Raw genomic sequence first — 25,541 nt, 5'->3', positions numbered from 1 at the left:
CACACACTTTGCTACAGAGCAGGGACCTATATGAGTGTTCATATGATGACAATGAGTCACACCAAGATACACACGTGGGCATAGTTACATTTTTGCAGAGAATGGGTGAATAAGGTCAGTTTCTTTGGAAACCGATGATTAGGAAAAAAAAATGATAGCAGTAATCGTTAATTGTGACTGGACTGTAATTCCTAACATGTAAATATTGCCCCATTTACATTGTGACATTATTTTGAACCTCCTTTGATACTGTTGTGTGTTCTGTTTGCCCTCTCTTTTGATGGGACTCTATTGGCCTGCTACCATGGTTACCAGGCCACAAGTCTGATTTGTTTCATTTGGAATATGAGCACAGATGGTGATTCCAATGAACAGACACTCTGTCCGCAGGGATGCCGGTGAATGCCATGCCAAAGAAAATACCATTTAGTTATCAAAATACAGGTGAAGGAATTGTGTGACAATCACTTGATTTGCAATGGCGGTTTCCTGTTGTTGTGCATTTTAAAGATGAGGATTTCATAATTAGGGCCGGGATGAGAGCAAATTGAAATGACGTCTGCAGATAATTGGCCTGCATTGACACTCACACCATTAGTTTGGTGTTGTTGAAAGGGGAAAACTGAAAGAGCTGTTTGTGTGTTACAGTGAGAGATCATGAGAATGTAATGGATTTGTAAAAACTAATCATCTCAGACAGAGACAGACAGACAGACAGAAAGAGAGCCTCTGGTCTTTCCAAAGTCATTTGGCTTAAAATATTAAAATAAATTGTCAACTCAGATCAAGATTTGTATTTGTTTTCTATATATATATATAACACTGTCTGAATCACCATAATTTAATGAAGATTGTTTTTTGTGATATCATTTTTGTTCAGTCATTAGGCACAGTTTTGTTATTGGGGGATCTTAATGCTAGAAATGGTAAAGAAGCGGGACTACATAGAGGAAAATATTAAATGATATGATAGAACATCTGTGTATCAATCCCAGCTGAATAGACAGAGACAGAGCTACGACAGCAATATTAACCAAAACGGGGAAAAAGTAATACAGTATATTGTTAATGACAGGACTTATCCCAACCATGAAACTGGTCATCAAACTAAATATTTAGAATTTACAATTAAAGACTAACGCAACAAAATAGACAAAGGCATTACATTATCCAAACAAAATAATAATAAACTGAAAGGCCTCCAAAGCGGTAAAGCCTGTGGACTAGACAGTAGTGCTGAAATACTGCAGCCTTCAACCAAGGGAAGCCGTTCTCAGGCTGCCCAACTTGGTGATGAGCGTAGTTTACTTTCCTGAGATCTGGAAGCTTGGCTTTATTAAACCTGTACTAAGAAATGTGACTTGTGACATGTTTCACCCAAATAACTATAGAGGCATATCTGCTAGGAGTAACTTGGGAAAGTTAATGAAAGGAGAATTAATGACAGAAATCCTTGCTTTCTTAGAAGAACAAAGTCTTACTAAAAGTCAGATTGGTTTCAGAGTGAGCCCCGACGCTGAGACGGTACAGTCTGGGGAAGTCAGCGACACACATGATGAACCCACCAGTAGAAACTAACTCTGGTAATACTGCGGTGACAGTAGGCTTCATGTTGTTGTGTAGGGCGTCGTCTTATCCATTTAACCTTGGATCCGTCTATGAAGGCCAGCTAATGTGAGAGTGCATTGAGACTGACCGATGAGGGTGAACTACAGCAGGTATGTTATGGTGGACACCTGATAACCTGATTTAAGATGTCGGTGGCAGAGGCCCCAGACTGGCCTGTCTGGGTCTCACAAAATCTTTCCCTATCAAAGATCAGGCACCCTGTTTTACAGTGGGTGTATTTCATCTGACCATATTACATGTTTCAGTTCAAGTGCTGTTAAGTGAACTTCATGCATTTTCAATCATGTGGTGGATGACATGAAAATGAGCTCTGGAAAACGTATTTACGTCTAAGATCCCTTTCACTGTGCCTTTTAAAACACTTTAGACAACATCAGCTCCGGTGTTTTTGCAAAGAGAGATGAGTGTTCAAAACAGGCAGGGCAGTCATTTTCATCCTAATCTTTTAGACCAACTGTATTATAATGACATAAAGATGAAGGTTAACTTTTCTGAGCAAGCACTACAGAATAATATTTAGAAGAGTTCAACTATTAGTCCAAAAAATCTGAGGCAGCGCTATTAGCTTCTACATTCCATACATAACCTCAGCAAAACGGCAGCAGAACCGTTCTCTCTTCTTTAGAAAGCACTCTGATTAAGGTAACTTTGCCAGTCAGCGGTGGAGAATAAGTGCTTGTCTCGACTGGTTTACAGTCTTTTTTTGGGACATAGCCTTGTCTCTGTGGAAAGAGAATTGGCTGGCTCAGCGGTGTCAGCCGTGTCGTTGCGGTTGAGTGTACGGAGGCTGCTGGGACTTGTCTGGGGGACGGTGGCAGCAGGGCCAGACGAGGCACCGCGGCAGCGTTACACAAGCCGCGCCTCGTGTCCTCGGGAGGGAGGTCACCAAACCCTTTGTGGTCGCTGCTGTTCTTGCGTCTCCCACTGAATTTGAGCCTCGCGGACTCTCTTTGTCAACGGAACACGATAGCAGCGTGGCCGAGATGGGACAAAATAAGGGGCAAAGCTGCTCCGCTTGATTAGACTTTAAGGTATCATGGTGGCCTACAGTAGCGTATTGCAGTGTCATGCTGAGAGATCTGTAAAGCGGCGATAGCAGTCCGTTCTCTTCTGTATTAAAAGTATGGCATTCAGATTCTGTCAGCATGTGAAGGACTAGGCCAGTGTTTTCTACCTAGCGAGGTTGTTAAAGAGGACGGCACAGAGCATAATGAAGGCTGCACACGTTCGCTATGACTAATATATCCACCATGCAGTTAATTTTATTTTCCACATCAGTATTGTTTTGGTCTTTGGAAACCACCTATATGCGATATGACATGTTTTCTTCATGTATTTAAATTTCCACTTTGTGAGAATTCGACCCTCCTTCTTCCTTCCTCTGCCGACGCAACAACAGCTTCCCTAACCAGGGCGACGACTGCTTTCTAAGGCTTGTGGTTGAGAAATGTGCTTCCTGATGTGTCAGAAACACTGATAGTAACTCTACTTGGGGACACTTGGACGATCACTTGGTGATGAAACGCGACCTAGCTCTATCCTGTTTGTAGTGTGTCTTCAGGGCTCGCTGATATTCAAAGTATTTGTCTGAGGCTGTCTAACTGGTTGACATAGTTTTAGAGCTATCCCCTGAGTAAAACAAAACTGGAATGTAGTACTATCCACATAAAAAAAAAATAATAATCACAGAAATGTAGTTGCAAAGAACGACTAATTGAGAGGGAACTACAATATGGTGAACATGGAAAATGTGCAAAGAAAGCCACGTCATTTATACGTTTTGTTTGCTGCTTCCACGTAATTAGCTCCCTGTCGCTGCTTCTGCTTTCTCTCATTAAAGTCCACCTCAGCTCTTTTCTCTGTGGTATACTTTCTTGTCTGACCACTTCTGAAGTGGACCAATGTGTGGACTCAGCTGAAAGGGAAGGTTCTGCTTTTGAAAAGGTTTAGTGTTTCATCATTGCTACTATAGCCGGCTCGACTTCACTGTTGTCCATTTGCCTTTGGCAGTTGGTCTCATGGATGTTTTGGTTTGCTTTGTGCTGCTGCGTGCATTTGAGCAAAATAGAAAGTTGAGTGCTAGTAGCCTGAAAGGGAGGGAAAGATTGAGGGCCAGACAGAGAGTGATAGAAGGAAATGAGGTCAGGAAAAGGACAAAAATGGACAAGACAAAGAGGCAAAAGGGGAGGAAGGGAGGGGCAGAACCAGAATGATCAAGTTCAAGGCTAAGTGTTGGGTTTAGTGAAGTGGTTCCCTTGAGATTAAGAGCCTTCCTGCCAGTCAGTCTGACTGACTCTCTGTCCTTCAGGCTGCTTGACTGTCTACCAGCCAGACTCTGTCTTTCTGCCAGCCTGCCTGTCTGCCTGACTGTCTGTCATCCTGACTCTGTCTTTTGGCCTACCTGCCTGACTCTGTCCTTCAGCCTGACTCTGTCCTTCAGCCTGCCTGCCTGACTCTGTCCTTCAGCCTGCCTGCCTGACTCTGTCCTTCAGCCTGCCCGACTCTGTCTTTCAGCCTGCCCGACTCTGTCCTTCAGCCTGCCCGCCTGACTGTCTTTTTGCCTGACTCTGTCCTTCAGCCTGCCTGCCTGACTGTCTTTTTGCCTGACTCTGTCCTTCAGCCTGCCTGCCTGACTGTCTTTTTGCCTGGCTCTGTCCTTCAGCCTGCCTGCCTGTCTGCCTGACTCTGTCCTTCAGCCTGCCTGCCTGTCTGCCTGACTCTGTCCTTCAGGCTGCCTGCCTGACTGTCTTTTTGCCTGACTCTGTCCTTCAGCCTGCCAGTCTGTCTGTTTGCTTGCATTCACATGTGTACCTTCCTGCTCTTACCACATACTTTGGCACTGAGATGTGTATTCAGCTGCGTTCAGTGCCTGTATTTGAGAGAGTATTTGTGTGTTTTTAATGTTACCCTTCAGACAGGGTCCTGAAATTCTGTTTGCCACAAGTATAGTCACACAAACACACACACACACACACACTCAGTTTTTGGGATTTTCCATGGGTCACTATACTTCTGGTTAGTAACCCATAGCAGTGAAGAGTGAGGATTTTCTGGTCTTTATTGTTAGTCCTCACAAGTGCAGTAAAATGTCTTGTGTGTTTAATGGACCTAGACAGAAACAACCACTGATAAACTTAATGATCCATAGTGAATCATTTGATTTTGGATAATTAGAATAATACTACAACATGTTTAATAATGTTGATATTAATGAGGGAAATAATTCAATTTGTGAAGCACATTTCCAAGGTGCACCACAGCATAGTGTCCCTGTGACCCTGGAACGTGTTCCAGATTGTAAGTGGGGAGACGGAGTTGGCTACAAACAGCGTGAACAGACCGCTCACCCAGGAAGGGCAGGTGAGAGATACACAGTCAATGCTGAAATCGATTCTGGTCCTCATTTTGAGTGTCTGTACTGTTTATTTTTAGGAGCAGAAGCTCCACAATCCTTTTGAGTTAATTTCCGTGAAGAGGACAGGGAGCTTAAATAGTAAAAGGTTTTGAGGTGTCCTGTAATCAGCTCCAGCGAGCTCCTGAAGTCAGGCACCGGAGATTGGCCTGTAGTCGTTCAGTTCGTCGTGGTCCGGTCCGGGCGTGTTCAGTACTGCTTTGACGGCTGTGAGTTTGCGCCAAGGAGAACACTGCTGCATTGTGGGCCCTTTGACCTGCGGACGAGATTTGGGCCCCAAGAAATGGTGCACTGTCATCGAAAGGGGTGTGGCAATCCGGAAAGACTGACATATGCACCAGTGTATGTAGCTTGACAGCTGACACTCTGAGGTGTTTTAAAAATGTCTCCCCGTGTTCATGTAAATAAAGGAATCTGTATGTCAGGAGCAACAAACTCGCGTTTCCACCCAGCGCTCCGCTTGTTCAATATTACGGACATCGATAGCATGCTGGCGAACATCGTTGCCAGCTGATTAGTCACAGCGCTAACTGGCAGTAGTCATCTTAAATGAGCCAGAGCAAATCATGTGAGTAGGAGGGACTGTTAAAAAGCAACGCAGGGCAAGGAGACTGACAGCTTTATCCAAGTCACGGCAGCAGGACGTGACTCCCAGTTGGCTATGACGGAACGTTCACCTGTGGTGAAAAAGGTATATGGTGGATCTTTAAGGAAACCGTTTTCAGTCTAACAGTGTTCGTCTGGGTCCAGGGAATGGTCCCAATGACTTGAATCGGATGTGTTAAGTAGGGTTGGACTACAGGTGTGACGCTGTTGTGATCTTGCTGGGCCAAAACCTGCCCCGCTGTGGGTAAGAGGGAGTTTGGGATGAACGGAGACGCCTGGACCGCTGGCCAAGCTCCTTGCTGTGAGGGCATATTGACTCAGACTCGGTCCTCTCAGATGACCTGTTCTGAGGAAGTAGCCTGGTCTCCACCGGATCACGTTTCATCATCCCTCCTCCTCCTCCTGTTCTTTCTTGCTTTCTTTGTGTTTTTTTGTTCTCTTTCTCTTCCTCCCTCACTTTCTCTCTCCCTCTGTTTTTTCTCTCTCTGTCCCCCTTCTGCCACTAGAGGAAAATGTAATAAGTCATTTGTAAGTCAAGCTCCTGAAAACGTAGTCCATGAATAATGTATCTAACCTGCTGCTGTTCTAATTGTTCCTGTGTTTCTAGACTCATATTGTTGGGTCATGTTAATAACTAGTCCTCCTATGCTTGGATTATGAGAGTTAGACCACCTGAGTTTCAACTGGATTCAACAGTGACACTACGTGAATAAACCCAAAGCAGCTCACATGAAAAACTATTTGTTAATTTGACCTACGTTTTGGACCAAGGTCAATGTGGGAAAGACGTGACACACTATGTACATGTATTTCAACTCCGTTTTGGATCAAGGCTAATGTGGGGTGAATGACGCGGCGTGTATTTTGGTTGAATTATCGTCAACTCCTGTTCAGGCCCTACATCAGATGTGTAATTGACCCACATCCCTGGGGTGGGGTTGCCGTAGCAACAGGGGCCGCTAGCTACATGGCAGCAGCATGTTGATGGTTCCTCCCCTCCCCCTCACCTCTGGCTGTAGACCCGTCTGTCTGTCTGTCTCTTTTGTGTTCTCTATCATTCTGTTTCTCCCCGTGGGATGGACATTCTTCATCAGATTAAGGAAGTGAATAAACTGCTATATTTTTGTATAGCTGATTCCCAGTCTTTGAGCCAGTGAGGTAACTGTCATGAAATGCAGAATACTGTCTAAGAACCTCTAACTTAATGTAAACTTAAGAGGGTGTTATTTTACAAACTTTTTTTTTATGAACTAAAGACAATGTCAGAAAGAGAATGGCGAGAGTGCAAGGTGGAAAAGAGAGAGTGCAGGATATCATTGGTGATGTTGGTTTAATAGTGGTAGTGGAGTAATGGTGGTATAGTAGTGGTGGTGTTGTAATAATTTTTGTGGTAGTGGTTTAAATGTATTGGTGATGGTGGTTTAGTAGTAGTGGTGGTGTAAATGTAGGGGTGGTGGTGGTGTAACAGAGATGGTGGTGTAATGGTGATTTTACTAGTGGTGGTGGTGGTTTAATGCTAGTGGGGATGGTGGTCTAATAGTACTGGTGGTTGTAGTCTGTTGGTACTTGTGGTGGTGTAATAGTAGTGGTGGTGGTGTAATAGTAGTGGTGGTAGTGTAATAGTAGTGGTGGTGGTGTAATAGTAGTGGTTGTGGTTGAATAGTAGTAGTGGTGGTTGAATAGTAGTGGTGGTGGTGTTGTAATAGTAGTGGTGGTGGTGTATTGGTGGTGGTGTAATAGTGGTGGTGTAGTGGTGGTGGTTGAATAGTAGCGGTGGTGGTGTAATAGTTGTGGTGGTGTTGTAATAGTAGTGGTGGTGGTGGTGTAATAGTAGTAGTGGTGGTGGTGGTGTTGTAATAGTAGTGGTGTTGGTGTAATAGTGGTGGTGGTGTAATAGTAGTGGTGGTGGTGGTGGTGGTGGTGTTGTAATAGTAGTGGTGTTGTGGTAATAGTGGTGGTGGTGTAATAGTAGTGGTGGTGGTGTAATGGTGGTGGTTGAATAGTAGTAGTAGTGGTGGTGTAATGGTGGTTGAATATTAGTGGTGGTGTAATAGTAGTGGTTGTGGTGTAATATTATTGGTGGTGGTGTTGTTGTAATAGTGGTGGTGGTGGTGTAATGGTGGTGGTTGAATAGTAGTAGTAGTAGTAGTAGTAGTAGTAGTGGTGGTGTAATAGTCGTGGTGGTGTAATGTAATGGTGGTGGGTATAATAGTAGTAGTGTTGGTGGTGTAATAGTTGTGGTGGTGTAATGTAATGGTGGTGTTGTAATAGTAGTGGTGGTAGTGTAATAGTTGTGGTGGTGGTTTTGGGATTATAATAGTGGTGGAGGTGTAGTAGAATCATGGTTGTGTTGTGGTAGTGGTGATTGTGTAAAAGTGGTGTGAAAGTCTTGGTTGTGGTGGGGTCATAGTTTTTGGTGGTGGTGTGGTCATGGTGTTGGTGGGGTAATAGTGTTGGTGGGGGTGGGGTAATAGTTTTTGATGGTGGTGGGGTAATAGTTTTTTGGTGGTGGTGGGGTCATAGTTTTTGGTGGTGGTGGGGTCATAGTTTTTGGTGGTGGTGGGGTCATAGTGTTGGTGGTGGTGGGGTCATAGTTTTTGGTGGTGGTGGGGTCATAGTTTTTGGTGGTGGTGGGGTCATGGTGTTGGTAGTGGTGGGGGTAACAGTTTTTGGTGGTGGGGTCATAGTGTTGGTGGTGGTGGGGTCATAGTTTTTGGTGGTGGTGGGGTCATGGTGTTGGTGGTGGTGGGGTCACAGTGTTGGTGGTGGTGGGGTCACAGTGTGGTGGTGGTGGGGTCACAGTGTTGGTGGTGGTGGGGTCATAGTGTTGGTGGTGGTGGGGTCATAGTGTTGGTGGTGGTGGGGTCATGGTGGTTGGTAGTGGTGGGGTAACAGTTTTTGGTGGTGGGGTCATAGTGTTGGTGGTGGTGGGGTCATAGTTTTTGGTGGTGGTGGGGTCATGGTGTTGGTGGTGGGCTCATAGTTTTTGGTGGTGGTGGGGTCATAGTGTTGGTGGTGGTGGGGTCATAGTTTTTGGTGGTGGTGGGGTCATGGTGTTGGTGGGGTAATCAATCAATCAATCAAATTTATTTATAAAGCCCTTTTTACAATAGCAGTTGTCACAAAGTGCTTTACAGAGACACCCGGCCTTAAACCCCAAGTAGCAAACAACAGTAGTGTTGAATTTCAGTGGCAAGGAAAAACTCCCTAAGAAGGCCGAAATTTAGGAAGAGGACCCAGGCTCAGAGGGGTGACCAGTCCTCTTCTGGCTGTGCCGGGTGAGATATTAAGAGTCCAATTGGAATAATAAATACATTTCTCTGGGCTAAATCCAGAGTCTATTTGATTTTAGACTAGGTCAGAAGTATGACCAGATGGACAAGGACAGGGACAGCAACGGGCCCCCCAAACCAGGTAATCCGCAGGTGTGGACCAGGACCTTATCTCCTTCTAAAATTTAAAACTGGAGGAAACTGAGAAAAGTTAGTAGTACATCCCTCATATCCCCCAGCACAATAATATAGCAGCGTAACACCTTGGAACTGAGTAATAGTAGTAGTTGGTGGTGGGGTAATAGTAGTAGTTGGTGGTGGTGGAGTAATAGTTTTTTGTGTTGGTGGGGTAATAGTGTTGGTGGTGGTGTAATAGTTGGTGTTGGTGGGGTCATAGTGTTGGTGTTGGTGGGGTAATAGTAGTAGTTGGTGGTGGGGTCATAGTGTTGGTGGTGGTGGGGTAATAGTTTTTTGTGTTGGTGGGGTAATAGTGTTGGTGGTGGTGGGGTAATAGTTGGTGGTGGGGTCATAGTGTTGGTGTTGGTGGGGTAATAGTAGTAGTTGGTGGTGGGGTCATGGTGATGGTGGTGGTGGTGTGATTAGAGAACTGTCTTTTTTTTTTTAAAGATCAAAATGGCATATAATAACATTTAATGCCGATATTCAGTAAAATGTATTTTAGAAAATGTTGATGTCAAAGAATATGAAAATGAAATAAAACTTAAATTAAGTAGTTGTTTGCTTTTTAAATTATTAAACAATTTAATGGTATTGTACAATTAAGAGAATAAATCACTAATCACTGGGTTATAGTTACTGGATTTATTTTGGGAATTAAATCGTATTGGCTATTTAATATCCAATATCATGGTCTACTGATATTACTAGGATTTTTTTCAAAAAGGATAATTAGATATATATATTTTTTTATATAGAATTAGATAAGTCATTCTGATCTTCTCTATGCTCCGTAGATGAAAATGTATTCGCCAGTATATGCTAATGGCAGCCTAGCGGTTCTGATTTTGATAATGGAATACAGGCCAGCAGGAAAACATGGGGAACTGTTTTCAAGAGAGACTATATGTAACTAGAATGGAAGAGGTTTTTTTCTACATAAAATGCTCAGTTTCCTTGGCTATACTTCCAACACATAACATCATGTGACAAGAGCAGATCTCAATAAGTCGGGCTTGAAGGTTGACACATTCCCTGCCTGTTTACAACCCGTTAACGGGTTAAGCCCAGGTCCAAACCTTCCCTTCCAGGGTTAATTGTCCTGCGTCTGGATTACCCGCAGCTGAAGTATGCTCGGTGCTGATTGGATTATAATTTTTTGTAATTTTGTCAGCAGAGGCCAAATGCTCATGGCGTCAATCAATCAAATGTCATGACTGGCAACATGTCACGCTCTAGTTGTCCAGACAGCATTGCATACGTGGCCTGGACTTACTGAGGAAGAGGGCTGCTGTTTACCTTCCTCTGGAAAACTACTTGTGAATTGAAGGAATGGTATTTAAAACATCGAGGAAAAACAATGTAATATTAATGCTTTTTTTTCATTGGTCCTATTTTTGGGGAAGCCTGGCTTCCCTTGGCAATGATTCATGCAGGCCACTCTGTCGACTTCAAGGCATTTCCTCATCTGGCTCATCCTTATGACTGCCGAAAATATTCTGAAGGATATTAGCCGAGGCATAGCTTTTTCCCCTTGGGGAGCAGCCTTGGTTTGGCCCACTTCTTTCTTTTTACCTGTATGTTGGCCAAAACTTGAAATGAAAGAAAGAAAAACACTTCAAGAACCCAATCCCAAATCTCTGTCCCAAGCAGAGAGTTTGGGATGGCCAATCACCAGGCCTGAGAATGGTGAGCTGACCGATCAGCAATATACTCACATATTTTTTTGACCAGTGAACAATCATGTTGTTCTGTTAGGGTACGCCAACAAAATTCATACTCAAACAATGTGCTTTTTACATACTAAACAATTTTGGGAAGGAAATCTAAATTATTTGTTAAGAAATTACAGACGGGCATAGCTTTGAGTTTGTTATTAGGGGGGTACACATTTTATATTTTCTGCAAAGTGTTTTTATTATTGGGGGACCAATTTACCTGTTTCTAACATCGGTGGGGACATGTCCTCCCTGCTCCTACGTCCTTCATTGCAGGTCATATTTCATAGGACTTTGATAGAAATACTTGGTAGTTACTTTAATCTTAATGCAGTTTTGCATTGCCACAAGTAATTATGAGGAGCTTGTTTAGTGACCAATTTACCAACTCCAGAAACTCTTTAGCAAAGCTGACGGACAGAAAAGTAGCACGAACAAAACTGAAGACAGAATCCCATTAACAACACTGCACTACAGCATCTTCATTTGGTTGACACGATCTGTAAGGCCATCTGGGTCCGAGGGCCTGGGTTTTCCAAGAAAAACACACATTGGGGGAAAAAAGACTGGGAAGACATTGAAAAAGCTGAGCCTCTGTTTCCATGGTTACAATTTGTGAATACCCCCTCTACCCCTCCGATCAAGTTTGCGTCTGTGAAACTGGCCTCATGGGAGCAACCACACACACACACACACAGTTTCAGATATGAATACACCATCTGTGTTAACACGCTTGGGCACATGCCATCTCAGTGTTCCAGGATTTCATTTATTTTGACTCTCAATTCAAGTGTGTTGTTGTTCTGTGCTCCGCTTCTTCTAATAGATGTTACTTCATCTCATCCCATTTGATTTTAATATTAGGGGTCTTGTGCATGCTCTTGATTTGACTTAATGACAGATGCCTTCTGGTAAAATAGGGAAGGAGTAGATCTTTACTGCTTTTCAGTAGGATGGCACTGGCTTCCTGTCTACCTGCTTGCATTGAACTGTACTGGGGAACCGAAAACCGCAGAAACAGTGAGGACATAATTGTCTTTACTGTGTTATGTAATCCATCAAACCAGGCTGGTCCAGGCATTAAGTATTTGTCTAGTTAGGCACATATTATGGTGTGTAAAAGTTAGAACTCAGCTTTTTTATGATTGTTTATCAAACGTTTAAACAGCAGTCACAAGGTATTCACAAGCGATTGCCAAGCAATTTGTTTGTAGTGTTACATACCGCATTCAATCAGACCATTCCACATTAAAAGAACACCTTAATTAATTAATGGAAAACAACAGGTTTCCTTTTACAAGTGGACTCTATAGTTTTCTTCAGCCAGCTGAACAACCTGCCATTGATTTGATGTTGCCCCTTGTCTTTCTTGTGAATCTCTGGGCTTACTGTTATAGTCTGTGACCTATGACCTCTGGGCTACTGCATAGCTGGTGGTCAGCCATCTGTAATTTGAGAAGGAAAAGGCGGCAATGCTACGAAAATGTCTTTGTAATTTCAAAGGCTAACATACTGTGATGGGCTACTGTCAAGTCCTAATTCAATCAAAGGTGACCTTTGGTGGCATGAAAACATTTTCACCCTTGTGCTGCTGATAATGGGTTTATATAAGCATATAACTTGAGCCAAATACAATTTTTTCCCCTTCCCCTCCGCAATGACAAGTTGTCATTATCCACTGTTATTTCTTTTTTGTAAGTTAATGTGCCTGATGTGATAAACTAGGCCTTTTATTTTATTTGATCTGTCTTCACTGAAAGTGTTGATCCCCCCCCGTTTCCCAGTCATAATGATTGTTTTACCATACAGGTTTTAACATTTATTTGTAAGACCGGGACTACTTGAAGACCTTTGATCTAACCAACACTTTGTCTCTCATCACTCCCCGTCTCCAGGCTTTGGATCAAGACCGGACGGCTTTGCAGAAGGTGAAGAAGTCTGTGAAAGCCATCTACAACTCTGGTCAAGGTAGTCTGCTTCTCCAGCTGAATCCATCCTTTAACACCTCTTTAAGGCCTCATTCTTTCAGCTGATGTTCTGGTTTTGCTCAAACACATTGTTTTTTTTTATATCCAAGAAATGTTGCTCTTTGCCTTAAATTCTGTATGGTATTCATTTCACTCTCTCTGTTGTTGGAGTTGGTCTTGTATGGACCACAGGCTATGTGTGTAGTTCTGACCATTAGCAAGTGAAGGTGACTACTTAAGCACTGAGTGGCAGTTGGTACAGTTGCAAGTTTGATTGTTAGCAAGAGAGTAGCTCCAAATACCTGAGGGTGTTACACTGAACCTAACGACATTTGACATGTGTTCAGACTTTTCTGAACTTAAATTAATATACAGTAGTGCCGACACCTTGCTGTCCGGTGTCCTTCCATTGTAAATCGATGCAGGCCACGTTATACTGAATATAACACTGTATAACACACTGTTTTTTTAATATTTTACTAGGAAGGGCAACTTGATGTTATTGTTCCAATCTTTTCAATGTTTTACCACTGTGAGTTATTGTCACTGTTTGACTTTATAGTTCTGTAGTGGCTAATATCTAAATGACAATTACTGTGTTATGATGTTGCCTGGGTTGTATTCAGAGCCCTCCTTTATTATTTATTTTTTTAGCCTGGCCCCTACGGCTGCCTTGCTAGCCCGTGTGTCAACCCTTTTGGGATGTTTAATACAAAGGTCCCATCGTCTACAACACCCTTATCCCTGAGCCCTCCCTGAACTTATCACTAATTTCTGTGATGGCCGAGCCATTCTGTTTTGTCCCACACCTCTCTTCCAGCCAGGTAGTCAGGTGAGTCACCGTGTGTGAATGTTGCTCACTCTCCTGACAACCTGAGTTAGCTTAGCAGGTGCCCAAGCTGCCTGAGGGAGTCTCCAGAGCGTGATAGAATCAGGAAATCCTTCCTGACAAGGCCTTGCTGCTCTCCGGGCACTACTGTCCAATTGGCATCAGCCATGGGGTTCTGAGGCACTCGTCAGCTAGCTCGAACTTCGTCTGTGGTGGTCACCTGGAGCTACAAGGTAGTGCCTTAGACCGCTGCAGCAAAGGTTTCAGAGTGACTTAAAGTAGTGAGCGAATACATGTTCATAATGTTTTATACCTAAAAGCAATTCTCTACATCATTTACTGTAGCTCCCTTTCATTTCCTAAATTAGGACAGTCACATAAAGCTCAGCTGATGAGTGTGGGATGGAGTGTATTTTGATTTACGTTTTGACGAGATCGCTGCCTTCACGCTGTTAGTGGAGGGTCGATGCAGAAAACACTCAAGATTTACTAATTGTTGCATTCATACTGTTTGGTGCATGGCAAGATTCCAGGGGATTTCCGCATTAACACCGTTAGGAGAAAGAAGCGAGGCAAAACAGTTGGCGACGAGGTATGAAAGGCCTCAAATGGAAACAATCTGCGATTGCTGCACCCATGAAGGAATAGTAGCACAACTGAACTGCTAAGAACTGACATTTCTAAGACATGGCTGCGTTGTTTTGTGAGCAAGACAATGTGACATCACATTCTGCGCTGCATAGTTCCCTTTGTGTTTGTGCTAGCAACGTCATTCTTTTTTACTATCCATCTGACTTGTGAATCTGCCCAAGGAAGGCATTCGTATACTGTATAGAAAGACATGTTTTGCTGTGTTTTGACCTAGTGAAAAGTAAAAAGTGAAAAGACAGTCATAAAAACTGCATTCGTCGACAGAGGGATGACATGTTGGCTTGTTTCTTTTGGTGTGAAACTCGTTTGGCTCTTAAGCTGTTCGTAACCACCTGTGGTATGTTATTTCTTATATCCATCCGAGCTTAGTTATGCAGGCCTATACAGTTACACTGTATTCATGTTGACATTATACGCTGTTTGGTTTTTTCAAACACCTGGCTGTGAACCATCTTCATTATTGTGCCCTTGTGACGCCTCTGCCATGAGTTGAATAAAACACACATTGAAATTAAGTTACTTTGGAATTAGTCAGAGCTCTCGGGAATGCCACTTTTCTTGGAATGTCACAGGTTTTGTCATGTGTTTGTTTTGTCAGCAACGAAAAACATGACACACTTCATTTACATTGAGCTGCTGCATTTATTGAGTTATGTATAAGCAAATTGCTGTGTCCTCTTAGAGTTGTGCAAACATGAGTCTGAGATTTAGAGACGTATCTTGTTTTGAATTTTGTCAGGGTCATAAATGACAGACTGCTGTTTTGATTGTGTCCTTATGTTTCATTGATGTCACCCCCTTAGAAAAGAGAACCTTTTCTCTTGTATCGAGGGGGGGGGTTCAATGTTAATGAACATTTTCAGGTAGTTAATACCTATTATGATTCCATTAACCATTTGGTGTGTCAAATGAGTGTTGTCCATTTTAGTTTCCATGGCTCCAGCACTCAAAATTTTGATTAATGCTTATTCCTAAGTTGTTTTCACCTCTGTTGCTCGCAGATCATGTTCAAAATGAAGAGAACTATGGCCAGGCACTGGACAAGTTTGGGAGCAACTTCATCAGCAGGGACAACCCTGACCTGGGAACTGCCTTCGTCAAGTTCTCCAGCCTTGTCAAGGAGCTGTCCGCACTTCTTAAGAATCTGGTGAGATTCTTAAAAAATATCTTAAGGAATATTAAATGGAGTTAAGTTTTTTTTTACATGGAGTTCAGATTGTATTAAACAGATGTTTCCAGCTCTTAGACAACTGCAGTATTTCATTCTATTCCTTATTTTCTCAACTTCTCTGGTATTATTGTCACAAGAAGAAGAGGTGTGATCTGGTGTGGGCTGTGATCCCCACTGGCCACAGTGCGTCCAAAAAAAAAAAAAAAGTTTCCAGTTCCTCGGCACGAACATCACTGACGACCTGGACGGTTGCCTCCACAAAGTGCCTCTTCAACATTAGGCTGCTGAGGAAATCTGGCACCAAAGTTCCTCACAAACGTCTCCAGGTGAACCATTAAGAGCAGCCTGTCAGGTTGAGTCACCACCAGGCGAAGAGACGTCAACCACCAGGCCCATGCTGCCCGCTCTACCGGATGCCAACCGCACACAGTGCTTGAGGAAGCCAAAGAAAACCGTGCCAAGCAATGTTCTGACCATATTTATTTTTGTCTCATTCTTTTTCAACACAAAAACCTTGGCATTTTCACAGGGGTGTGTAGACTTTTCATATCTACTGTATATGTAGCTCTTGCATTCACCTTACTTAGTTGCTTACTCATGCTCTCCTGTTTTAGTTACTTTTTGATTGAATGTTAGAATGGGCAGAATGTGTGTCCTAAGCCACACTGATTGCTGGTTTGCCCTTGTGGGCTCTTTACACACAGCAGCGTTGGGGGTTTACAGAGACAAACAAAAACATCCACAGTGAGCAGCAGCCCTGTGGGTGAAAAGAGGTTTATGAAATAGGTCAAAGGAGAATGGTTACCACAAATAGTGACACAGAAAAACAGTGGTGTGCAGAACGGCGTCTTGGAATGCACACATCGTCAGTCATGATTACGGATGTACTGTTCCAGCAGACAACAAAGCTGGGTTCTACTCTTATCAGCACGCAAGGATTACGTCTGTGGCCGAAAACAGTGATGAACTGTCAAGCTTCATTATAAAGGCCTTCCATCCTAGCTATTGCTTTGACTGTAGTAGCACGTGCCTTATCAATATCTTAACCGGTGTATTTAAATATTTTAATAGTTAATTTTCATTTAGATCATGCTCTTCACCAGAGGAAGTAAGATTAACTGTCTCACTTAAATCCAGAATAGCAGATTTTCTTTCACCTTGAATATTTGTAATTATTTTTTTTATCTAGAGTAGCATGCTTCTGGTCATATAATCTAACCGCTACGCTATCTGCTGCCCTCAAGATAAGATTAGACACCCTTGACCTAGTAAGTAGCTAGCAGTAAAATAAGGGCATGCATTTGTATTATTATTTATTATTATTAAATTGGGTATGTATGTAATGATTTCTGTGGGAATTTAACCTTGGTTTTTCTAAAGCCGCGCTGTTACCTATTGAGCTAGGCAATCTCATGGAACCACCAAGAGTAAGGATCAAAGACATTAACGCGTCTTTATCCGCGCTCAAATCAAACCACTGTTATTAGAGCTACCAAGTCCATCAAAATATTATCGGTGGAGTTTTAACAATGAACTATCCTCTTCTGTGGCTTCCACAGCTGCAGAGCCTGAGTCATAATGTGATCTTCACCCTGGACTCTCTTCTCAAAGGGGACCTCAAGGGAGTTAAGGGGGTAAGTTGCCTTTCAATATACATCCCTGTGCAAAAGGAGATTGCTTTGTGTTGTGTTGAAAAACAGACCTCAGATCAGACCTAAGTTAAGATCAGACTGTCTGAATGGCTCCTTTTATCACCATAAAACCAGCAGTTGAAAAGTCAACATAATACATTTCAAAAGTACTGCTCATCGAGTTTCTTTCACTCTGGTTATCCTCTAAAACTCAATACAAAAGAAATGACTGCTAATTCCATTGAGGCACTGCCATTTTCTGATGTGTCTGGTATAGATGCAAATAATTCTGATCAATGGAATAGTTGTGTGAAGATAGTTCCTAGAGTATCTGATATTGACTTAGTTATAGAAAATTGTTCTGACACAGACAAATAATCAATGGAATTAGATTTTATTTAACATTTCTGTAAAACCATTTGTAAAATACCATTGTGGTGTTGCTATACAGCTAGTCCCAACAATAATTGGTTTGCAGTGCACATCTTGTATAGAAGAAAACACTGCCAAAGATGGAGCCCAAAACTATGAAGACAAGCTTGTTCCCAAGGCGCCACTGTAGCTTGAACATTTGGGGAATTACAGACGTTCAAAGTCAGAGTTGGTGTTTCAACCACAAATACACTGAGGTAGTGATAACAGAATAGTATGATGTCACATTAACTCGTTTGTGACAGTTGACCCGAGATTAAATTCCAGTTGTTATCATGTTCTTTTTCATAATGTTACAAAGAAATGAGAAATATCTGAATGAAAACATGTGGCTCTACTTTACACCTATCCACATTTTTTAAAATATATTTTGCGAGATCTGACAACTTATATCTTATAAATGTTCTAATAATGTTAATTTTTGGAAATGTCATTGATTTTCGCATATCGACTTCTTTTTTTTTTTAAAGAGTGTTAACTACTTTTTAAATTTGGGCAAAAAATTCAACATCCATCGAATTAAAGTTCTGTTGGCTTGTTTTTTTGTGATGTGACTGACCCAAGACAATGTGTTAATATTCTGCAATTTTTTATGTTTGTATTCACAGATGTCATTTTGTATACGTCTCTCAAATATGTAACATTTAAAATCCAGATACAGAAAGTTATCTGAAATAAAGCTAATTTATTTGGGCAGTTGATAATTTTTCGATTGTGTAAAATACAGCGATAAATACAGAAACAAAATGGTTTTACGCAATTGATCAAAATACGCAGCAGTTTCATTGCAATGATTTGATTTGGATAATTTTCCTTGTTTCTCTTCAGGACATTAAGAAGCCATTTGACAAGGCATGGAAGGATTATGAGGCCAAGTTGTAAGTTTGCTTTACCGTCTTGTGTGTGTGTGTGTGTGTGTGTATGCATGTTTGTGCGTGATCATTAATTGAGTGGCGTTCTGGATCTCCCCACAGCACCAAGATTGAGAAGGAGAAGAGGGAGCACGCCAAACAACACGGGATGATCCGGACAGAGATCACCGGAGCAGAGATCGCAGAGGAAATGGAGAAAGAGCGCCGTCTTTTCCAGTTACAGATGTGCGAGGTCATTGAGTTTTGTAACGCCTCGTTCACGTGCCAAAATGTGGCATGTAGCAGCTCTGTTCTCTCTCCATGTTTGCTGAATGCGGTGAGGTGTGAGTTGAAACGATGAGTGATGTATTTAAAGGACAGATGCCCAAATTGCCTCTTTACCCAACCAATGAACCGACCCCTCTGGTTTGGGTCACTGTGTTTGGTACTGTGTTTGGTACTGTGTTTGGCCGGCCTGATTCTGACGGGATTGCGGCCTAACCTTTGAGGTAGAAAGAGAGCTTATCTTTGTATCTGTGCCATAATGGCTGTTAGACAGCATGGGCTGCACCAATTGGAGGAGACAATTTCTTCTACTGCACTAAGTCAGTGAACCAACTGGAATGGGTTTATACTGCCACCTGGAGGGTGTTGTCGGAACATAAGGTTTGTGACTTACAGCCACCTGGAGTTATGGAATATAGTATAATGATTTAGCAGATCCCTCCTGGGGAACTGTTTGTAATCATCTGATCCCTCCTGAAATTATAGGGAGTCCCACACAGTTGACTACTTTAAAATGGTGGAAGCCCTCAGTACCCAGTTGTATGCTAATACTGGTTCTACTTGCCTTCGTTTGAGCTGTCGGTTGTGAGTCTGTGATGCCGCGCTGCTGTCTGTGGTGTTTGAGTCAATGCAGCTGGGCCATGGTCACTATGAAAATGTTCTAGAACGTTGTAGAGAAATGCCACAAATAGATATCAATATCAGGTCTTACTCTGCATGTCAGAGTTGGTGTATTGCTTTTGAGGCCTTCGTTGCAAATGTCTGATGGTTTTTCTCCATTCCCTAAACAGTATCTGATCAAGGTGAACGAGATCAAAACTAAGAAGGGAGTGGACCTGCTCCAGAACCTCATAAAGTACTACCATGCACAGTGCAAGTGAGTATACTGACCGAACATTCAGGAATCAAGCTACTATCTCCATCTCTTAAAGGAGCGATGTGTGGAATTAATTCTACATGTGGAAGCTAGAAAGATCGTAGCAACAACAGTTTGCATTCAAACCAACTCTCCCGCCTCCCCTGCATCAAAGTCATGCTAGTGTTTTACATTGACATTTACTCTTTGAAGCTGAAAATATTTTTTTTTAATATTGAGATTTATATTAGGTTTAAGAGTTGTTGCCACATGTATTTGTATAAGTAAACAAGACCTCTATCTTTCAGCTTTTTTCAGGATGGATTGAAAACTGCAGACAAGTTGAAGCAGTATATTGAGAAGCTCGCAGCAGACCTGTATAATGTAGGTGACTACAATCTGGAGGAACTACTATAATCAGATATTGTGGTCATTTTGTTGTCAGTAATCTGGAGGTTAGAATGTTTGTTGTTCAGTAATGTGAATGGTTAAAACTGTTGTTCAGTAATGTGAAGGGTTAAAACTGTTGTTCAGTAATGTGAATGGTTAAAACTGTTGTTCAGTAATGTGAATGGTTAAAACTGTTGTTCAGTAATGTGAATGGTTCTCATTCAACAGATAAAACAGACCCAGGATGAGGAGAAGAAGCAGCTGACAGCCCTCAGAGACCTCATTAAATCATCTCTGCAGCTGGAACAAAAGGAGGTAGCTGCTACTTAATGTAAAGAAAAAGAACCATTGGGAGTGCAGTACTACAACATTCCTTATACCAGAAATATTGTGGATTATGGTACTGGCTGGACTCTGACCTGTTTACTTGTTTAGTGTGATTCGCTACATTATTTGCATCTTTGGGTAATCCGGTGACATTTCTATAAAGTGTTTTTGTGCTTTGTTGGACAGAAAATTGGGAAAAGGTAGAGGAGGCATTTTTTTTGCTGAAAACTTTGGTCCATATTTGTAAGATCAGTAGGCACATATTGGTTAGGGATTTCTTGACTCACTATGACCAAACGTGTATTTTGTTATTCTCAAAACCCCCTTCGTCAGTAAGGGGTTCTCTGTGTTGTAAATGAACACTCACATGGTGATGCTGTGTTGTCCTCTAGTAAACTGAATTACATCCCAATCAGTCCAATTACAGTCATTATACCTGTCTTCAAGACCAAACATCAAGAAATGCATGAACTGTATATTTTACTCTATATTGGGTGTTTTAAGTCCCCGATGCTGATTGGCTGAAAACCAAAACACAAATGTTTTTCTGTTCTATTTTAATTTGTAATTGGTTTATAGGAGCAATTAGGAACATCAGGGGTTTGTGGTATACGGGGCTTGTGGTATACGGTATATGACCATATACCACCAACTCCTGGTGTTCTTTTTATATGTATGGCACTTCTCCTGAATGGACGACACTAAGCATTATTAACTGTTTGCTGATACTTGGTCTATTCTGACTCACTGCTTCTCTTCCTTTCACTGCCTTGTCTCGCTGAAGTCAAGGAGAGTAAGTGCTGTCAGTAATCATTTGCTTCAGTTATTCTGTCCTATTACTATTTTCCATGTATAATTTTTTGTAAATGTGATATCCAAAAATGCACATTGGTAAAGCATGTTGTTGCGATACGCTGTCCATTTTAGGACATACGTTTAAATCCTCACCCACTGTTGAGTTCGTCTACACTTTTGATTTCCAGCAAGAGAGGAAAAGTGCTTTACCTGTTAATGCTCATGAATCTCTAGTGAGCCGTGTATAAAGATTTTCTGACTGTAAAGTAGTTTGTCATTTTCACGTTTACTTTGGAGTTATTTAGCAGATGTTTTTATTCAGAGTAGTATGTCTGTATGGTAGCGTGTGTATAGTTGCATGTCCGTATGGTAGCGTGTGTATAGTTGCATGTCTGTATGGTAGCGTGTGTATAGTTGCATGTCTGTATGGTAGCGTGTGTATAGTTGCATGTCCGTATGGTAGCGTGTGTATAGTTGCATGTCCGTATGGTAGCGTGTGTATAGTTGCATGTCTGTATGGTAGCGTGTGTATAGTTGCATGTCCGTATGGTAGCGTGTGTATAGTTGCATGTCCGTATGGTAGCGTGTGTATAGTTGCATGTCCGTATGGTAGCGTGTGTATAGTTGCATGTCCGTATGGTAGCGTGTGTATAGTTGCATGTCCGTATGGTAGCGTGTGTATAGTTGCATGTCCGTATGGTAGCGTGTGTATAGTTGCATGTCCGTATGGTAGCGTGTGTATAGTTGCATGTCCGTATGGTAGCGTGTGTATAGTTGCATGTCCGTATGGTAGCGTGTGTATAGTTGCATGTCCGTATGGTAGTGTGTATAGTTGCATGTCCGTATGGTAGCGTGTGTATAGTTGCATGTCTGTATGGTAGCGTGTGTATAGGTGCATGTCTGTATGGTAGCGTGTGTATAGTTGCATGTCTGTATGGTAGCGTGTGTATAGGTGCATGTCTGTATGGTAGCGTGTGTATAGTTGCATGTCTGTATGGTAGCGTGTGTATAGTTGCATGTCTGTATGGTAGCGTGTGTATAGTTGCATGTCTATATGGTAGCGTGTGTGTGTATGTGTGTATGTGAGTTTGTAAAGTAGCATGTCTCCGTGTTTTGTGTGCCTTTAAACCTGGAGCCACTCTGACTGTGTCCTTCAGGACTCCCAGAGCAAGCAGAGCGGATACAGCATGCACCAGCTTCAGGGGAACAAGGAGTTTGGGAGTGAAAAGAAGGGCTATTTGATGAAGAAAAGTGATGGGTAGGTGAAATAGTGAATCTGGGAATTGGCAGATGGAAAAAATTTGAACGGCCCCAATTTGAAGTTAGTTATGGCCAATAATAAGTTGGCTGCACGCTACTGGCATTTCAGACCACCTCAGCTTCACACCAACTGGTGTTTTCAGCTCTCGCCATATGTTTTGGATGTAATTCTTCATCTGGACTCTGGACACTCCACAATAGTCCAGTGTATTATCTGTAAGCACCCTGGAGTGCTTTTTACGTGTTAGGGGTTGTTGTCCTTTTGGGAGACCCGCAACCTTTTTGGGCAATGACAGGGCTGTTCTAAAGTGGCATTGCATCCATTACCTATGTTGAGAGCTCAACATTGCCCGAAAATTATAGACTGCAGAAGTTTGAAGCTGAAAAGTAACCCATTTGTTGTCATTTTCTTTGCCTAAAGTCTCTGTTACTGTTTACTAGCTCTAGGGTGTCATTATTATTCTTTTTTCTACTTAATTATAACTCTTGGCCACCGGTTTTAAGAGACTCTCCCTGAGCCAAAAAGGGTCCCTGAAAGTTGTGTACTGAGGATGCATCCATTCAAATAAATTACATCATCTATACCAGTGGCTCCCAACCTTTTTCAGTTACTGTACCCCCAAAAAGATTTTGCACTGCTTGGAATACCCCTGAAGTACCCCCTCATGTTCATTTCACTAGTAAGTCTATGGTGTCATGAGTGTTTTCAAGTACCCCCTGTGGAGAGACTAAGTACCCCCAGGGGTCCTTGTACCCCTGGTTGGGAACCACTGATCTATACTACTCGCGTTGCATCATGTCCAATGGCAGCGTCTTAGCCTCACATAACGCTGAGGTTCAGTTGTCCATAGGTGCCATCTGTCTTGTGAATGAAAGAAAAAAAAAGCGGATTTTAGATTAATTCTGATGCAGCAGGTAGACTGTTACTTTGACTAGATGCTGATGATCATGCAACCCTTGTTGTGCGGTTAAATGTTTATGAGATGAAGTGTGAGAAGTGGTTGCCATCTCCTTGGTTAATTTCTTTATCTCCTAGGTTACGAAAGGTATGGCAAAGGAGGAAATGTTCTGTGAAGAACGGCGTTCTCACTATCTCACATGCCACAGTGAGTTCTTCTAAACTGCACTACATTACCCATGATGCCCCTAAATGAGCTTGTATGGCAGGTAGATTATTGGTATTTCTGCTATTATGATAGCATTAGTATGATGAGTAACAAGAAGGAATGAAGCATGAGACCTTTTTGGTAAATAAAGCAATGTAAGGTCACTGGTTCTGTGACCAAATGGACCAAATGGACCAACATACCAAATGACCAATGGATTTCTCTAATTCTTGACATACTGAAAGGGTTTGATTAGCTAATCATTTTTCTTTAATATAGACCCTTATCCTGACTACTGACTACTAAAGAGAATTCCCAAGACCCTTGCACATCTTATCCTTTTAGTGCTTTTCTTGATTTTCATTTTTTTTCTGTGAAAAATACAATTTGGTATAGACCCTTTCATACAGGCAAATACTGGAATTTCTGAGAGGTCAAAGCAGTTAACTGCTGTTTATTCAATAACCTAACCCAGTGTTGTGGAAACATCTTTAGGACTAGTATCACTGGTTGAAATAATCAAATCTTAACACAATATACTAGTAAAACTGTTCCAGTTTATTACCTATTTTGTGAGTAAACCATTTAGAATTAGAATGAAAAACATGTCACTACTGTACTTCTACAGATGTAGGACAAGCTACTGTGCCACCACCTGTAGAAGAGATGTTACCAAATAGCAGTTAAATATATCAGAAGATTAGACTTTTTCTTGTGTTTTTTCTTGGTGCCAAAGTCAATGAATGACCGAATTACTTACTTCACATGTCATTTGTCTCTTTAGTCTAACAGACAGCCAGTGAGACTGAATCTACTAACCTGTCAGGTCAAACCCAGTGGTGAAGATAAAAAGGGCTTTGACCTCATCTCCCGTAAGTTCCCGTTATATCATATAAATATAATGCAATGTATTTCCTACTTCAAATAATGATGAACATGATCATTTTGCACGTGTTTATTGATGGTAATCGAATCATGTTCACATTTGCGCCTAGCTTTGGTTGAATATGTGTCAAATACGTGTACAGCCATGCATTGTTTGCTTTGTCTGATAGAATGGAAGTAATGTAATAATACTTGGCAAAGTCTTCGATTCAATATGGTTCACTCCGTTCTCAGAGTTAATAAAATGCCACCGGGAAACTTGTAAAATGTTTACACAATTGTTCCGGTTTAAACTTCTCAGCTAAAAATAACTTACTATCTGTCTTTAACTTAGACTATTTGTTTATGGTGAAATCTGGATTTGGCGATAAGGCCTGTGGTTTTGGAGAAGGCATTCGACTGTGTCCCTCGTGGTATCCTGTGGAGGGTGCTTCGAGAATATGGGGTCCTGGGTCCTTTGCTAAGAGCTGTCGGGTCCCTGTACGACCGAAGCAGGAGCTTGGTCCGCATTGCCGGCAGTAAGTCAGACTTGTTCCCTGTGCATGTTGGACTCCGGCAGGGCTGCCCTTTGTCGCTGGTTCTGTTCGTAATTTTTATGGACAGAATTTCTAGGCGCAGCCAGGGGCCGGAGGGTGTCAGGTTTGGGGACCACACGATTTCGTCTCTGCTCTTTGCGGATGATGTTGTCGTGTTGGCCCCTTCAAGCCAGGACCTTCAGCATGCACTGGGACGGTTTGCAGCCGAGTGTGAAGCAGTGGGGATGAAAATCAGTACCTCCAAATCCGAGGCCATGGTCCTCAGTTGGAAAAGGGTGGCTTGCCCACTTCAGGTTGGTGGAGAGTGCCTGCCTCAAGTGGAGGAGTTTAAGTATCTAGGGGTCTTGTTCACGAGTGAGGGAAGAATGGAACGGGAGATTGACAGACGGATCGGTGCAGCTTCTGCTGTAATGCGGTCGATGTATCGGTCTGTTGTGGTGAAGAAACAGCTGAGCCGCAAGGCGAAGCTCTCGATTTACCGGTCAATCTACGTTCCTACTCTCACCTATGGTCATGAGCTTTGGGTCATGACCAAAAGGACAAGATCCCGGATACAGGCGGCCGAAATGAGCTTTTTCCGCAGGGTGGCTGGGCGATCCCTTAGAGATAGGGTGAGAAGCTCGGTCACCCGGGAGGAGCTCAGAGTAGAGCCGCTGCTCCTCCACATCGAGAGGGGTCAGCTGAGGTGGCTTGGGCATCTGTTTCGGATGCCTCTGGAACGCCTTCCTGGGAAGGTGTTCCGGTCCCGTCCCACC

The 25,541-nt window shown here is 42.4% G+C and overlaps 1 protein-coding gene across 9 annotated transcripts in view; it reads left to right on the top strand.

Annotated features, from left to right (window-relative positions):
* Positions 1–25,541, top strand: part of asap1a (ArfGAP with SH3 domain, ankyrin repeat and PH domain 1a) — a 50,309-nt gene that overhangs the window by 10,215 nt on the left and 14,553 nt on the right. For 6 of the 9 annotated variants that reach the window (XM_029118524.2, XM_029118527.2, XM_029118520.2 and 3 more), the window contains exons 2-13: positions 12,710–12,782; positions 15,263–15,408; positions 16,992–17,066; positions 18,324–18,373; positions 18,470–18,599; positions 19,423–19,508; positions 19,796–19,871; positions 20,106–20,192; positions 20,989–20,997; positions 22,157–22,257; positions 23,296–23,365; positions 24,150–24,237. In XM_029118524.2, coding sequence (XP_028974357.1) covers positions 12,710–12,782; positions 15,263–15,408; positions 16,992–17,066; positions 18,324–18,373; positions 18,470–18,599; positions 19,423–19,508; positions 19,796–19,871; positions 20,106–20,192; positions 20,989–20,997; positions 22,157–22,257; positions 23,296–23,365; positions 24,150–24,237 — 991 coding nt within the window. The remainder of the gene's footprint in view (positions 1–12,709; positions 12,783–15,262; positions 15,409–16,991; positions 17,067–18,323; positions 18,374–18,469; positions 18,600–19,422; positions 19,509–19,795; positions 19,872–20,105; positions 20,193–20,988; positions 20,998–22,156; positions 22,258–23,295; positions 23,366–24,149; positions 24,238–25,541) is intronic. The other 3 variants (XM_029118523.2, XM_029118522.2, XM_029118528.2) reach the window with 1 other exon arrangement.

The sequence above is a fragment of the Esox lucius genome, chromosome 3, assembly GCF_011004845.1.
Source record: "Esox lucius isolate fEsoLuc1 chromosome 3, fEsoLuc1.pri, whole genome shotgun sequence".
In the NCBI taxonomy this organism is placed as follows: domain Eukaryota; kingdom Metazoa; phylum Chordata; class Actinopteri; order Esociformes; family Esocidae; genus Esox; species Esox lucius.
The sequence above is the reverse complement of the archived record's forward strand: the minus strand, read 5'-3'. Positions and strand labels throughout refer to the sequence as shown.